At 33.5% G+C, this 16,701-nt stretch overlaps 1 protein-coding gene across 3 annotated transcripts; it reads right to left on the reverse strand.

Annotated features, from left to right (window-relative positions):
• Nucleotides 1-8,273: 8,273 nt before the first annotated feature.
• On the reverse strand, nt 8,274-16,442 carry WIT2 (WPP domain-interacting protein 2). 3 transcript variants are annotated; one of them, XM_083066220.1, is made up of 5 exons: nt 15,944-16,442; nt 13,473-14,044; nt 12,237-13,363; nt 11,307-11,519; nt 8,274-8,837 (listed from the first exon to the last, which is right to left on the reverse strand). In XM_083066220.1, exons 2-5 carry the CDS (start codon nt 14,014-14,016, stop codon nt 8,664-8,666), a joined length of 2,058 nt encoding a protein of 685 aa, XP_082922346.1. In that variant the 5' UTR covers nt 14,017-14,044; nt 15,944-16,442; the 3' UTR covers nt 8,274-8,663. The 3 variants fall into 3 exon arrangements, with proteins under 3 accessions (XP_082922346.1, XP_020203940.2, XP_020203941.2); XM_020348351.3 differs by having other exon boundaries at nt 11,322-11,519; nt 15,944-16,441; XM_020348352.3 differs by having other exon boundaries at nt 8,619-8,837; nt 11,318-11,519.
• Nucleotides 16,443-16,701: the final 259 nt, after the last annotated feature.

Below are 16,701 nucleotides of genomic sequence, written 5' to 3' on the forward strand. Positions count from 1 at the left end.
AAAAGATTTTGATTTTGGTTCTGCTAAAAAAAATTATTTTTTATTCCTCTAAAATTTAGAGCTATTATTTTTAGTCTCTAAATATTTTTTTACTACTTATTTATTTATTAAAAGATTAAATGATCATCTCAAGTGTTACTCATAATTATTAATATGCATTAGCTCTAGTTTTTTCTTCTTCTAATTTTTAATTTTAAAGAGATAAAAATTAAAGAAAAATAATTTATATAAACTAAAACCAAAATTTACTAATTTTATAAGGATCAAGAATATTTTTCATTATAAAAAAATGCTACACAAATTAAAAGTAACTTTATGTTATGATTTAAATTATTTATCATAAATTAAAAATATAATTAATACGTTTAAACATATATATTACATATTTTAATTATAATATAACTTATATATTTAAAATTATTTATTTATTAAAAATTATAATTATATAAAATAAACATTCATTCTATACATTACATATGAAATAAAAAAAAATGAATGAATGAATAATTTTATATATATATATATATATATATATATATATATATATATATTTCACATGTAAAATAATAGTTTAAATTAATTATTTCACTCCCGTAAAAATTTTATTTTAGATATATGATTAATATTTATACTGTGAATTAATAGTATTTTAGTCAATGGATTATAAAGGATAAGTATTATTTTTTATATAATTAAATTTATAATAATAAATATTTAACTTAATTACATTTTTTTAATCTTTCTAGTATAATTGGGTGATTTTGGTCTCATCATCCTCAAATATTTGAATTTTTTTTTTTAAAAATAAGTAAATTACTCTATTTATATATCTAATATTTTGTTTTATTTTATTATGTCTAATTATATATATATAAAGGAGTTTATAATATGCATGTGACCATGCAACATGAGGGTGAGGCTCCAATAGCAAGTTTTCCTCAAGAAATGTGATAACATGCATTAAAGTCAGGATCGACCCAAACATGAGGCAAATAAAACCTATGTTTTAGGTCTCTTAAAAAATATTCTACATTAATATTTATATAAAAATTTTAAGATTTAGTTTAAAAGTAACATTTTGTATTCTTAAAAGCCCATTCTAAAAGGTTCATCTTTAAAGATATACAAATATCATTAGTTTTTCAAAACCTATCTTTAAAATATTTTTATTTTTTAAAAGATATTATTAATTTTTAAAAAGTCTTATTCTAAGATCTGTTTCAGGCTTAACAATGTGTTAGGTCAAGCCTGATTACAATTGTGGGAGATAAAGTGTCTCTCCATGACAGGATCATCATAAATTTGAATGACAAGTGGATTTTAAACTTTTATGGGAATATAGGGTGGGAAAATAATACCCAATAGCTGATAAATCATCCTTGTTCGATTTATTATAGGTACGTGTTAAGTCAGACGAAGCAATTTCCAGCAAGGTTTTGAATAAGACAAATATAATACATGTTGTTATTTCTAACAAGTGTGTTAGTATTTTAGAAAAACATAAGTACAAGTAAGATGAAGAATAAAACATGTGCCACTTCCTACACTAGAATCAAGATAAAGGGTAAAAGTTTCAAGCATCAGATGGAAAGATCAAACGAAGCCAAGCCTAGCACAAAAAGGAAAATGATCAAGCTTCAGATGATACATACCACAGACGAAAGGCCAAAACAAGTATCAATCAAGGCTAAATCAAGAACAAGACAAAAGTGGTTAAGCACCGGATGAAGTCCGAATAGACAAAGGACAACAGATGAAGCTAAATGGTCAACCAGACGAAGATGAGATAATGCAAAGCACATCATGAGGATCAGACAAAGGAAGACAAATGATAGATAGAGTAAGACATGAGCGCCAAATGATGATAAATCAAATATCAGACGAAGGTGTGTCAAGGACAACCTAGAGCGCAATAAAAGAACTCAGACGAAGATTGGTCAAAGATCTGAAGAAAGTCAACTAAATATCAGACGAAGGACAGCACAGACTAAAAAGTATTCTAGACGGAAATAAAGTCTGTCTATCTACAATGTTGACCAAACCAAAGAAAGTCAAAGCATTAATGACTAATGCTCAGACGAAGATCAAGACTTGAGATGCATATTGACTATCAAACGCAGATGAAGACTGCCATACAAGTATTTGAAGAATTAAGTCTCAAGGGACAACTCAAGCATTGTCTACGATCATATGAAAGCTCTCAACATGATCGCGTGATTAAAGGAAAAGACAAAGAAGAAGAAAAGCAAGTCAAAAGCAAAAGCATGCATGTGTCAAAAAAAGTACATCACTTTTTTAGATAAAGACAATGCTCTACAGCTACATGACCAGAAAATGACAAAAAGTTCCTAGGTCTCAGCTAAAGTCAGACACTGCCGCTAACAAACGTAGAAGACTTCATGCAATGTCTATAAATAGGAAGCAACATTTAATGCAACATTTAATGCAAGATCTAATGCATTAAATGAAAGATCAAACTAGTCATGAACGACTACATCTGCTTCAACGGACACTTGCAACGGGAAAATTTTACAAGATTATATATATGTCATAACTTCAAACTTGGAAAGGTTGACGTTGGCAAAGAGTGACATCAAGCCCATGAAGCAATGAAACCAGAGACAGAGCTTATAGAGTCAAATGTACCGTAGTGTATTTATAGTGAGTGAAGCTAGCCAACCAGGAGTGGTTGAGAATACTCAAGACCAGGAGTGGTCGAGAATACTGACTGTGAGCTTGAAGAGGCTGAACAAATAATACTTGTACTTCATTGAATATCTAGTGGAACCCTTTATTTGAAGGAGACTGGACGTAGCTCAGTCTGAGCGAACCAGTATAAAAATCCTTGCACTATTTTTTTTATGCTTTAGAAGCAATTTTTCTTAATTGATATATCATATTGAAAACTTTGTCCAATGCTTAATTTTCACTATGACTCTTTTCAAACGAAAAATATACGTGCTTAAATTAATATTTCTTAAGAAACATTTTCCTTGTACAAACAATAAACTTTTAGACCGAAAATCTTTGTTAAGCCAATCCTACAGTCTTTAAGTATTCAAAATAATATTTTTACTGGACGAAAAAGAGCTTCTCTACGAAAACGTTCTTAAAATTCCCTAATATTTTGACTCTCTTGATGACCTACCACAATCTATTGTTGTTGATGAAATCCATGTCGAGCCTTATGTTGGGATGGAATTCAATTCATTAGAAGAAGTTGTAGGATTTTATAATGCATTTGCAAAGGCAAAAGGGTTTGGGATTCGTACTCGTTCTAGTAAACAGAATTATTGCATTTTGGTATGTGTTAGGGACGGTGAACGTCTAGTGAAAAGTGAAAAAAATGAAAAGGATAATGGCATCATGAGAGAAGTTAAGAGAAAATGCTCAACCATGCACATGGGATGTCAAGCGTCACTTATTGTGTCAAAGGATGTGAAATGAGATAAATGGGTTATTAAATCTTTTGATAATAATCATAATCATGTCATGGCTAGTCCTAAGAGTGTCTCTTATTTGAGGTGTCATAAAAAAATGAGTATTGTTGCAAAAAATCTTGTTGAGAAGTTTAGTGAAGAAGGCTTACCTACTAGAAAGGTTGCTTCAATGTTTGATGATAATGGTTTAGCTTTTTCTAATAGAGATTGTTGGAATCATATGAAAAATGTTCGTTTGAAGATTTTGGATGTTGGAGATGCACAAGCTGTTTTTAATTATTGCAAACATAAGCAAGCTCAAGATGATGATTTTTTCTATGTAATACAAATTGATGATGATGCTAGAATGGTAAATTTCTTTTGGGTGAATGCTAGATCAAGGTTAGCTTACCAACAATTTGGAGATGTTATTACCTTTGACACTACATATAAAACCAATAAATATAGCATGCCACCGTTTACTGGGTTGAACCATCATTTTCAATTAAATTTATTTGGTTGTGCATTATTACAAGATGAATCTGAAGCATCTTTCATATGGCTATTTGAAACTTGGCTTCAGGCAATGAATAAGAAGATGTCGATATCTATAATAACTGACAAAGATTTAGCTATTAGAGCTGTTGTGGCCAAGGTATTTCCACAAACTCGTCATCGTCTATGTTTGTGGCACATTAGAAAGAAGTTTCCTGAAAAACTTACACATATATATCACAAAAATTCAATATTCAAGTGTGAGCTAAAGATATGCATTCGAGAATCACTAACTATTAAAGATTTTGAAGATGATTGGCAACGTATAATGGAGGTATATAAGTTGTGGGACAATGAATGGCTTCAGAGATTATTTGATATTAGGGAATCATGGATACCGGTTTATAATCGAGGCACTTTTTTTGGTGGTATGAAAGAAGTGAGAGTATCAATTCTTTTTTTGACTCATTTGTTGATGCAAGCACAACACTTCAAGACTTTGTGGTAAAATATGAGAAGGCAATAAATAAATGATATGAGGATGAAAAAAAAGAGGACTTTGAGTCTAGACACAAATCACGCATTTTGAGTATTGACGCAAAAATTGAGAAGCACGCTGCATCAGTTTATACTAGGAATGTTTTTGGAAAGTTTCATAATGAGCTTGCAAGTGTTAGCCATTTTACAAAGGAGAAGATTGACAAAAATAGTTCACAATGTAAGTATTGAGTATCTAATTGTTTTAATACTTGGGATACATTCATTGTTGATATAAATTTAGAGTCAAAGAATGCTAGATGTGGTTGCCAACTTTTTGAATTCATGGGAAAACTATGTAGGCATATTTTGGTAATTTTTCAAGCCCAAAATATTATTGAAATTCCTACTGAGTATATTCTGGAGCGTTGGACCAAGGAAGCCAATAGATATATTGAGGTTGGTGCTCTTGATATTCAGAATCATGAATCAGATGTTTTGAGAAGTATGCATGTGCATCATCAATTTAAAAAATTTGCTAATTTGGCCAAAAGATCAAAAGATGCATTTAAGTTTATAGTAGGAGAATTTGATCGTGTTTATGATATAGCCTCTACAATTGGAACAGAAATGTCAAATCTCAATGAAACTCCTCTAGAGCCAAACAATCAAAATTTGATGTCTAACACAAATTATGATGATTCAAGGTTGAATATCAAGAACCCACATATATCACAGACAAAGGGTAGGAAAAGGAATGATTCTGACAAGTTGCCTATAGTAGGAAGATATAAGAGTGGTCTTGAATTGTCAGTCAACAAGTCCTTAGTCAAAAGGAGAGCATGCAAATCTTGTGGAGAATATGGTAACTACCAATCAACTTGTAAACAGAAGAAAATGTAATGTAAGTGTTCTTGAATTGTCTATTCTAGTTGTTATTTTCTTACTTTATATAGATGAATCAATTTTCCTATTAATTCTGGTGTCATAACAATATGTTATTTTGTTATCAAAACAGTGTGTTATCATTGAGATGGCTATAATGGTGGTGTTGGAGCTTGAGGGGCTAATTGTGAAGAATCCAATTCTTGAGACAATTGAAGACTGTTGGATTGTTACAATGGATTACTGCTTATGCAATTGAAGACAAGAGAAATTGGAATGACTATTAGTGAAACATTGTTTTAATATTTATAGGATTTAGTTATTTTTTTTAATTTATAAGTTGGATTCTTTTTCAATGCAACAATTGAACAAGTATGAATTTTATTAATTCAATCAGAGCATGAGTATAATTGCTACATGAAATTTCCAATTTTTACAAGAGTGCAGACAAATACAAAAAAGCCTTTGTAGCTTAATTCCAATTTCATCATAGAAGCCTTCAATGATATTTGTCTCTGTTGTAACTTAATTCCTTTTCCCCTTCCTTTGTTGGTGATAATAAAACATCATATAAGTACATAGTCACAGTCCCTTTGATAACAATCTAAATTGTAGAGTGGTGTTGCAAACGGCTTCTTTTCAACCCACAAAGATAGCTTCTTCGCCCCTTCCTTTGTTGCAGCACAATCTTTGCTTGTGATGCAACTATGGTCAATCTCTCGATGCCATAGTTATACGTAGTCTCAATTTGTTGTGGGTATTCATAAGTGGCATTGCTCGTGTGCATATCTAGCCACATTATAGTGTCTGCAAAGACTTTTTTGATGTTGTCATTCGTTTTCCCCGAAGTTAAGCCATGACACATTCCCAAGTACAACGTTATGGTCTTATCTTTGCTACTTGCTCGCTAATATATAATGTCATGCTTACTTCTGGGTTAGTCACTATGTTTGCTTCTCCATGCAATACAAAAAATGGCAGAGTCACCTAATCCAAATTCAGCCAACAAAGTCGCCTATAATGAGTATATTTAACAAGTGATCAATTTTTGGAATCTGATTGACCATTTTGATTATGAACTAGACCCAATGTAAAAACAAACCTTATATAAGTTTTCTTCAAGGCTAATGCTGATTCTCAACATTTCTAATGTTGTTTTTAACTTGGGCTTATCCTGGTATATCAACTTATTTTTTCTTATCTGCAACCAAGGTTAAAGGGAGAGGCACATTATTTAACTTCAGCACTAAAACAACAAGATTTCAAGTAAGCATTTGAGAAAGAAGTTAAAGTTTCAGACAATTGTTCATGCATACATATATATCTTCAAGAAGACTTCCATATTTGTGGCATAGGTAATTGGTAATTAAAGATAGCCGCGTCATGATTCATATATATTTCATAATTGATACAAAGGAGGCAAATTTATTTATTGTTAGACATCGCATGTATTTTTTACAAAAATGATCTTGCTTTATTTAGATAATATTATTATGTTACAATTATTTTTTCAAATACAATTACATATTCAAAAATTAAACTTGAAACTTGAAACTATTCATTAATCATATTAACTTGTATCAATTAATTCACTTGTTTGATAGTAAAAAAAGCCAAGGAAATTATCAAATTAGAAATTTTATATTAATACTATCAATGATATCTAGTTTAAATAATTCTATACTATCAATATGATTTGTTTTTCTGTACCTAGAAAAGTTGTTGCAAAAGATGTTGATAGTTGATACCTTACACATGGGGGTGACGAGAACTGCACTGTCCTAGAATGAAGGTCCTTTATATGTAAAACTAGGCTCGGAACTCCAGTAGAGAAGTGCTACTGGTGAGTGAGATTCGGTGTAGTAAAGTAGCAGTGAAGGAGTCAAAGCTTCACTGGATGTGACAACAATTGCGATGTCGAAATTTGAGTGAAGAAAATGAAGCAACGTGTTATTAATTAAAGACGATGGTGTGTAGCAAATGAAAAGAGAGGCTTAGATCGTCGGAGGAGAGTATCGAGAAAAGCAAGGTGCGAATACTCGAAACTTCGATGGAGAGTATCATTGTATTTGTGCACCATTAGCATTATGATTTATGATTACTATTATTATTATCAATATTATCATACAATTATTTGAGAAGGACGTGTCGGTAGTTGTATTAATTTCTTTGCTTGTGAAATGCATTTTGTTTCATATGAATAGATGATTTGCTGATCACAAGATTCAGCATTAGATTTAGACTATTCAATACTTGACATTTTATATTTGAAAAATAAAAATAGAGTTAAGGCTTTACACTGCAGGTAGTAGGAATTCTCGGACACCAAGGGATGGAGTGCTTGGAAACTTCACCAAGACAAAGGTGGAAGACGAAAACTCTGCCATAAAATGATAGATATTTAAAAACAACAAAACACACGTGATTTTAGGTTAGAGAAAGGAATCAAGAAAATTAACATTTTAATTATAGTTTTTTTAATGCAAGTACATTTAATTATAGGTTTAATTACATTTTTTTTATCACTCAAGGTTTATAATTTTTCAAATGTTAGCTATAAAATTTTTGAGATTACAAATTTTGTCACTACAATAATTGACTTTTTATTATCTTTAATTAACTATTGAAATGACATGTTAACTACTAATGTAACTCATTAACCATTAATATGTCATGTTGATAATTTATGCGACATAATATATCACATCATTATCATTTATATATCATTTCAATAATTTATATCATTAGTTAATATAACATATTAATCGTTAATATGTTATGTTAATAGTCAACTAATAGTGTTAGACAATTAACTAATAAGGTGATAAAATGTATAAATATTTGTAAATTTGGTGGTAAATGTACAATTTTAAAAATTAGATGGCAAAATTTGTAAAATTGTAAAATATGAGTAGCAAAAATACAATTGAGCCTTAATTATACTTCAAAACCCAATGAAAATTTTCATGTATATATGGACATATAGACATCCATGCATTAGCCAAATTCAAATCAAGATTGCCATTGTCAAAATCTTGTCTAATAACTTGGTATTATACTGTTAAAAACCAAACACCCTATTCAACTTCCCTTAGTGTTTTCAACCCTTTACATGATTGTTGCAGCTCTCACCAAGACAACAATATATGTTTTTCATGATTATTGCACCTCCAAAGCACATATCTTCATCATTTGCACCTTTGTCTAACACAAACTCTTTATCTGTTAAGCACCCATGGTAGAATAAATAACCTACAATTCAATGGTAATATTAGCTTACACCCACTCTAAGATCCCATGAATATTAAATACAAAAGCTAAAAGACTTGAGGGAAGTGCAACTGCACAAACAACAAATTTTCTACATGCTAGACCATAACTTAGCAATCAAAAGCTGTTGAGGAAAATGTTTCCTTTGTCAAACAAGAAGAATGCTAACACAGAAACCAGTGGGACGAAAATTGCTACTGAAAGAAATGTCAAGTTTCTCCAATTTGCAGGCTTTTTTGCTGAAATAGATGATGTTACTCGAGTTTCGGAGCTTGCACCTTCTTCATCCACCTAGTAATAGAAACCAAGAAAGGGTAAGCTTTTAGAATCTAAGAAAAAATAAGTTTGGAACTCTACATAAGCTTTTTACTCTATCAAATATCAATGAAAGGTTAAATTCTGCACTTTGTAATGTCTCCACAACAATATATAAAATCCATCCAGGATAGCTAATTACAATAACAGTAAAAAGTATATGTTTGAAAGAAATGACTGGTTATTGATTCTTGTTGAGAATTTTGCTTAACTCTCTGAATTACCATTGTAAGCATCATTAGTTTAATGAATGCACGTGATCATAATGAAAATTATATACACTTTCAGATATAGTTTAATATTCTGACTATAGCATGTGAGGCAGAAAATGGTTTGAGAAGGGAGAACCAGGGTTCGTAGACTTTTGACATGCCATGCCAGGCAGAGAAGGTAATAATATTATAGAGGCAAATGAAAGATGAGTGACAAGAAATACATGAAATTCATTGTTAATACAAACATTATATTGTCTTAATAAAAGTAAATCTAGTTGTTGAATAGAATGAAACACTGAATAAGAGAAGATCTTCAACAATGGGCAGGAAGATCATACTATCATAGTGTTATGTTTGCTTCATTGAACTGTCTATTCTCCCAAGTTCTTTCTTAAAAATGAAAACCAGAAAAACTTAAAGACAATTTATATGTATTCATCAATTCTACCTGTGTATGGTAAATCAGGTGTTAGCCAAGAAGTATTTAGCTTAAAGTTAATTTGGAGGGACTAAACAAGGATCAATATATTTCCATATTCTCATCATATTGATAAAAGAATACTCCTTTTTATTGTACCAACTACCAAGAAATTCCAATGCATGCAATAGAATAATGGACAAGTAGAATAGCCCTGGAAGGCTCAAAGTACACTTGTGTATCACCAAAATAGTTGTAAAATAATCATGTCTTTTATATATGGCCAACAAGAGATGCTAACTAGCGGTTAGAATGAAAAGAAAAAAAGTGAAGAGGAATAATGATATGTTAAGTATCATATTTACTTGTATTATGCAAGTATAGACAGAATTTTGTTAAGCTTCAGTTAATTCTAAAAATAATGAAGTAATCATGATATACCAAAACTTGGGAATGGTCTATGGTCCCCCGCTATAATATTGCAAAGTGTTACAGATATTGTGAATATATTACAGATATTGTGGACACATATATTATGGCTATTATCCTCACTATCAATTAGGGATATGATTAGATTAGTTTCCATAATATTAGAGATTAGTATCTCTATCATTTATTGTATTCACTCTATAAATAAGATTGGTATGTGTACAACAATACACACAATTCCTGAATCACAACATGGTATCAGAGCTTAGGTTTTTCTTTTAGAATATATTTTTCTCTCTTCTTGCAAAGGCCCTTGCTGCCACCTCCGGCTGCCGCCGGCCGCCGCGCCGGCGGCTACCGCCTCCGATCGCTGTGCCGCCGACCACCGCTTCCGGTGCCCACTCTGACCGCCATCGGTCGCTGCCCCCGGTGGCTACCACCTCCGGTCGTCGCACCGCCGACCGCCGCCTCTGGTTGCTACCTCCGACTGCAGCCTCCGGTCGTCGTGCCGCCAGTTGCCGCGCCGCCGACCTTCGCCTCTGGTTGCTACCTTCAGTTGTCGCCTCCGACCGCCACCTCGGGTCGTCACACCGTCGTCACTGGTCGCTTCCTGTCGCCGCCTCCAACTGTCGCTTCCGATTGCCACCTCTGACTGCCACTTCCGGTCGCCAACTCCGACCGCCGCCTCCAGTCATCGCCTCTGGTCGCCGACTCCGACCGCCGCTTCCGATCGCCGACTCCGACCGCCACTTCCGGTCGCCTCTTCTGGTCGCCAACTCCGACCGCCGCTTCCGGTCGCCACCTACAACCGCTTCCAGTCGCTGACTCCGACCGTCGCTTCAGGTGGCCATCGCCTCCGATCGCCGCTTTCGGTCGCTGCCTCCGATCGCCGCCTCTGACTGCTGCCTCCGGCTGCCTCCAGTGACCAGTTAGCAGATATGTTCACAAAAATCGCTTAAAGGACCTCGGATTGATTACATTTGTAACAAGCTTGGTGCATATGATATATATGCTCCAGCTTGAGGGGGAGTGTTACAGATATCGTGAATATATTACAGATATTGTGGACACATATATTATGGCTATTATCCTCACTATCAATTAGGGATATGATTAGATTAGTTTCCATAATATTAGAGATTAGTATCTCTATCATTTATTGTATTCACTCTATAAATAAGATTGGTATGTGTACAACAATACACACAATTCCTGAATCACAACACAAAGCATACCCTAAAGCTTGTCAAGGCACTAATTATGTAATAAACAAAACATTTGTCTTATATGCAGTGTCATTACAAGAACAACTAAATTTAACACCCAGGTTTCACCTATCATCATCATATATGCATATGAACTAGTAAAAGAGATTTGACTGACCAAAAAAGTACCTGCCTGAAAGGTCTTATTAAAATGATCAATTCCTTCTTCATCTGATGATTTAGCACAGCTATCATTGCTTGAGTCATTGTTGGAAGCCTGATCTTCGTTTCTGTTATTTAGTCCATTGTTGCATGCATCTAAAGGGACACCAATTTTGGTATTCTTTAACTTGTCAACCAAATGTTTATTTTCCTGTTTTAAAGCATCTAACTGCGGGAAGAACATGGTGATAAGAATGTTAACTTCCTGGTAGTGTATCATAGCTCAGCAAAATTTGAATAATGAATCCAGGCTTTTTTGAAAAATAAAATAAAATAAAATAAAACATCAAACACAATTATAACTAGAAAATTGTCATGTTAATTCTTGGGTATCCGACTTTCTTCCGAGGAAAATTACTAATTTATTCTCTATATTAATCATGCAAAAACCTAATGATTAGAACTGATGGCTGCCGTAAAGTAAACTATCTCCACTTGTTTCTTTCAGTATAAGCACTTATGAACTGTTATATATCTGGAACGGAAATTCTGATTCAGATATACCAAAGATAATTCGCAAAGATACATTTTCTTTAATATCCTTTGAAAAACTAAAAATAATTTATAAACACTATTTGGGTCCTTAAAATATACATTTTTCTCAATTGTGTAATGCAAGGCATAATTTCAACAATAAATATTTTAGTTCATTTCAATTGGGTCCTAGCATCATAATCAATGAACATGAACAAAAATTGCACAAAATAAGCATTGAAGGACCAAACTTAGATAAATTAAGACATTGAATGTTTCATTTGATAAAATCAAACTCTAGGGAACCCAATTGAGTACACGACACACATATCTTTAAAGGCCCAAAATACTAGTTTCTCTTAAAAGAAACATTGAAACTAGTTCAAAATTAGAATTTGATTCAAGTCATTACCTGGTTATTGATGCGCTCCCTTTCAGAGGCTAGTTGCATGACCATATCCATGATAAGCTTGGTTTTAGTATCAATTTCTTTTGCACTTGATAATTTTGTATTGCTAGCTTGATCCAAAGATGTTTTCAAGCTTATTGTTCTGGACCTAAGAAGATCCAATTCTTTATTTAGCTTTAAGTTAGTTTCAGAAAGCACAAAGCATTGCTCTGCATTACTTTCAGATTTTGAAACCTTTGATTTAAGCTCTTCAATTAATATTTCCATATCCCATATAGCTGTGTATAACATGTTCTGCTGTTCTTGACTTGCTTCAGAAGACGCCTTTGCATTCTGTAGTTGGATATCTAATTCCCTTAGTTGCTTCTCAAGTGAACCAACCTTCTTCTCTGCAGTACTAGCACTCCCTTTAAGAAAATTCAGCTCTTCAGTAAGTTCCAAGTTGGTATCAGTTAACTGTGTAACCTTCGCTTCTGCACTGTCAGCCCGATTTTCTGCCATGTCAGTGCTTTCCTTCAGAGACTCAACAAAATTTTCCATTTCAAGTAGTTGTTCATGACATGCTTCATTCTCTGCAATCAAATTATTCATACGAAACTCAAAATCTTTTCGTTCTTCTTCAAGAAATTTCACCTTTTCTCTCAAAGCCAACACCTCAGACTCAGATTTTTCCTTAATACTCTCCGCATTACATGTCTCAAACTTTTCTAAAGCAGCATCTTTATCCTTGAGTTGCTCTATCAAACTTTGAAGTTTTGATCTCAGCTCATTTTCGCGTTGCATAGAACCATTGAGGTTGAACTCAGTTATCTTAAGGCGTCCCATTATACCTTTAGAAATCCCCATTAACACCTCTGCAGTATTGTCTGCCTCTAGAAATCTTCCCCAAACTACTTCTGCTGCTTCTTCCATATAAAATGCCACTTGTTCTGTGTAGTGGAGTTTCAGCTTTAACTCTTCATTTTTTCTTGACTCTGCTAACTTCCTTTCAAGTTCTAGCTCCCTTGTGAGAGATTTCTCCAGCATTCGCAGAATATACCTTCGTTTTTCAACCATCTGATCGTTGGATTTTGCTTTCACATCTGTCAGTTGACCATTTCCTGATAAATTCAAGGCCTTCCCCGTTTCACCTGTTTACATGGATGACTAAGAAAGGTAAACAGTCACCCAAAACTTGGAAAAGAACTGCATCCTCATTATAAACATGTTGAACAAAAATGAGTAAAAATTTCAACTTACAATTCTCGTGTTGGAAAGCCTCAAAGGTTTTCTGTAACTGGGATGATTGCATTTTCAACTCCAATAACTGCTGCTGAAACTGCTTCACAGATTCTTCAGAGTCATGCAATTTTTTGTCCATCATAAAGAAAACCTCAGTCAAATGTTTGCATGAGAATATTTTATGACGAGCATCAACAATTTCTTCTTGGAGAGTGTCCATGAAATTGTCCAGCTCTCTTACCTCAGAGTCTAAAATGCCAGACAAAAGATCAAATGTCATTGCCTTCTCAAATAAGTTTTCCAAGATGCAGTTATTCTTTGAATCCATTGCTTCAAGATCATTTTCCTCGGCCAATAGATAAATATAAAGGACATGCAAGTTCACCAGCTTCTCAGAAAAATAGGCTAAACGATAGTCTATTTCTGTTAAAGCTTGCAGGGATATTTCCAGTTCTTTCACATCATTTTCTTTAGTTGAGAACCCTTGGAGTGAGTAGGGTTTTCCAAAATCTGCATTTACAGCATACAAGTCACCTTGAACATTATTAGCAAATTCATCCATTGCTAGTCTGTATCTTGTGGCACCAGTCCTGAAAGTAAGGTAGACATGAGAGATCTTTTGTGTAAGAAACAAAACAACTATACTTTATGTATTAATACAACATAAATAAAAATTGATAGTGTACAATTCAATAATTAATTAAGGGAAGGACCAAACTTAAATACAGTACCATAGATACTATTGATGTTGTTCTCTGATTAGAGTTGGAATTTCATCTTGGTAACACACGTAAATATATATTTCTTATTGGGAAAAACCCAAGTCCCACCAATCCTAGATCATTAAAAAGGGCTACCCACTATTTATCCACGTACCAAGTCTGATAGTGCTGGACGTGAGGGGGTGTATTGAGAAAAACCCAAGTCCCACATCGACTAGAGATTAGGCAATTGAATAGTATATAAGTGGAAAGCAACCCTCACCTTACAAGCTGGTTTTGTAGGGTTGAGTTAGGCTTAATCCACTATTCTAACATGGTATCAAAGCCATTTAGATCCACTTTAAAAATGGGTCACCTACCATTGATGCATGCCTCATAGGCATGAGGGGGTGTATTGGGAAAAACCCAAGTCCCACATCGACTAGAGATTAGGCAATTGAATAGTATATAAGTGGAAAGCAACCCTCACCTTACAAGCCGGTTTTGTAGGGTTGAGTTAGGCTTAATCTACTATTCTAACATTTCTGAAGTCTACATTAAATGTAAAAACGTATTGCTGAGGTGAAACTTCAATTTTGATTCAAGAATTATACCAACTGTATCTAAGTTTTGTCCTTGAGGGAAAGCCTAACACTAATGATCAGCTAAAAAAAAGCAACAACGGTTAGCAGTTGGTAATTAGTAGGCCTACATAGATTACATCTAAAGTTCACACAGATCCTCTAGAATGATTTGATCATTTGTAGAAGGCAGAGGAGGAAGGATTTGCTAAAGGAATAGTGAGGAATTTGTATGCTCTCATTTCTTGGAAGTATTTACTGAAAACATAAAAAGAAAGCATTGGCATACTTATGTTTTTCCCTTCAAATCTACAGTGGAAAGGAAAAAAATTGCTGTTGTATACCAACTAGTAAGGAATTGAAAAAATACAGATAAAAAAAGTTACAAAAAGCTAGGTACTGGAAGATTTTCTATTAATGGTAGAATGGCAGTTATTTTTTGAGGATCAATTAACCTAGTTTGTTTCTTTACATGTTGTTTCCGTTCACCTTTCATTTCACATGAATTTCAAAACCTCATACGCAGCATTTCATCCTTATGTTAATTTCCTCACCTCACTTTCTCACTTTTCCTGACATTGCAGAACTCAAGCGATATATGGCGAAAAGCAAAAAATGTAAAACATCTAACAAATTTAGATGCCTGGTTTCTTTTTCTAACACTCGCTATTAGCATCTACCTCCACTCTTCTAATTCATCAACATCTAATCATCAACAAAAGCACCAGAATCAAAACTTCCATGTTTTCCCACACAATACTCACCACTAAAAAAGCTAAATTCAGTAGCAGTTCATTTTGAAAATGCATTCTTTTTTCTTTCAACAAAAAGGCAATGCCACAAATTAAACATATATTCCGATCTTAACAGCATAAACCATAGGAGACCCTGAGTTTTCTAACAAATTCAACACAATACACTGAATCCGCAAAAATCCTTGACAAATAAACCCCTCAAAACCACCAATCATAACACCAACACAATTTTACTTCACATTCAGCTTACATCAATCAGAATTAGAAATTTCCAATACCAAACCCCACCCAGTGACAATCCTCTACAAAGCTCCAAACTTTACCATCCCAAAACTTGAAATGCTACAATAAAAACAAACATGACCTCCCCCATTTCCACCTAGGAAGCACACAACAAAAATTCCAAAAGTCACATTAAATTCTCAAATGGGAGCTCAGAAATTGAGTCATACCTTTCTCAAAACGCTTCTGGATCTTCTTATCCCTTACTCCTTAGTCTGAAAATAATCTTGACTTGACAAAACCCCACATGAAAAAATTCTGCTGGATAGTCTTTCTCAGCCTTCTAACTACCACTCATTTCCAAATTACCGTTATATAAATATAAGGGCAACCTTTTTCCCATTCCCCAACACAAAAAAAAAAAAACAAAAAAAAAATAATCTTTTTATCCTTATTTTCTGGTGACACACCGTGTCTCCAACTCCAACCTGTGTTGATCGATGATGTGGAAGAGGAAGAACCAAAAGTGCAAAGTGCAAACAGCAAAGTGGTCAAAGAAAGTAGTGCGTGAGAGAGTTGCTGTTGTGATCTGTGTGTGGAGGAAAAATCAAAGAAAAATGAAGACTTAAATTGGGGTGCACGTTAGCTTCACCTTGAACCGTTGCTATTGACTTTGAATAATTGAGTTTGACACAAAAACAACAACACTGTACGCACAACTGAATAGATAAGACACAGATCAATGGCTTTGGCTCCTGTAAAAAGCTCGACTGTCTTTGTCTTTGTGGGTCCCTTTCCCTCGATTCAGACAACTTGCTTTTGTTTCACAGAATTATCATTGTTCTTATTAATGCTAAAATGATGTAACAATTTCATCTTCTATTTTCTTTTGGTAATTTGATTTGTAATTCGTTATCGTATCATATTAATTCCACAAAAGAAGAAAATTTTAAATTAATTTTTGAAGTTTTTAATTTTTTTTCTTTAA

This window comes from Cajanus cajan, chromosome 11 (assembly GCF_000230855.2).
Source record: "Cajanus cajan strain Asha chromosome 11, NIPB_CcT2T_4, whole genome shotgun sequence".
NCBI classification, from domain to species: domain Eukaryota; kingdom Viridiplantae; phylum Streptophyta; class Magnoliopsida; order Fabales; family Fabaceae; genus Cajanus; species Cajanus cajan.

Coding starts and splice junctions, on each gene's coding strand:
- WIT2 (XM_083066220.1), bottom strand. CDS start 14,016: ATGGATGAATTTGCTAATAATGTTCAAGGTGACTTGTATGCTGTAAAT. Junction 13,364..13,472: donor GGCTTTCCAACACGAGAATT/GTAAGTTGAAAT, acceptor CCATGTAAACAG/GTGAAACGGGGAAGGCCTTG. Junction 8,838..11,306: donor TTCAGGCAGGTACTTTTTTG/GTCAGTCAAATC, acceptor TTCTATTACTAG/GTGGATGAAGAAGGTGCAAG.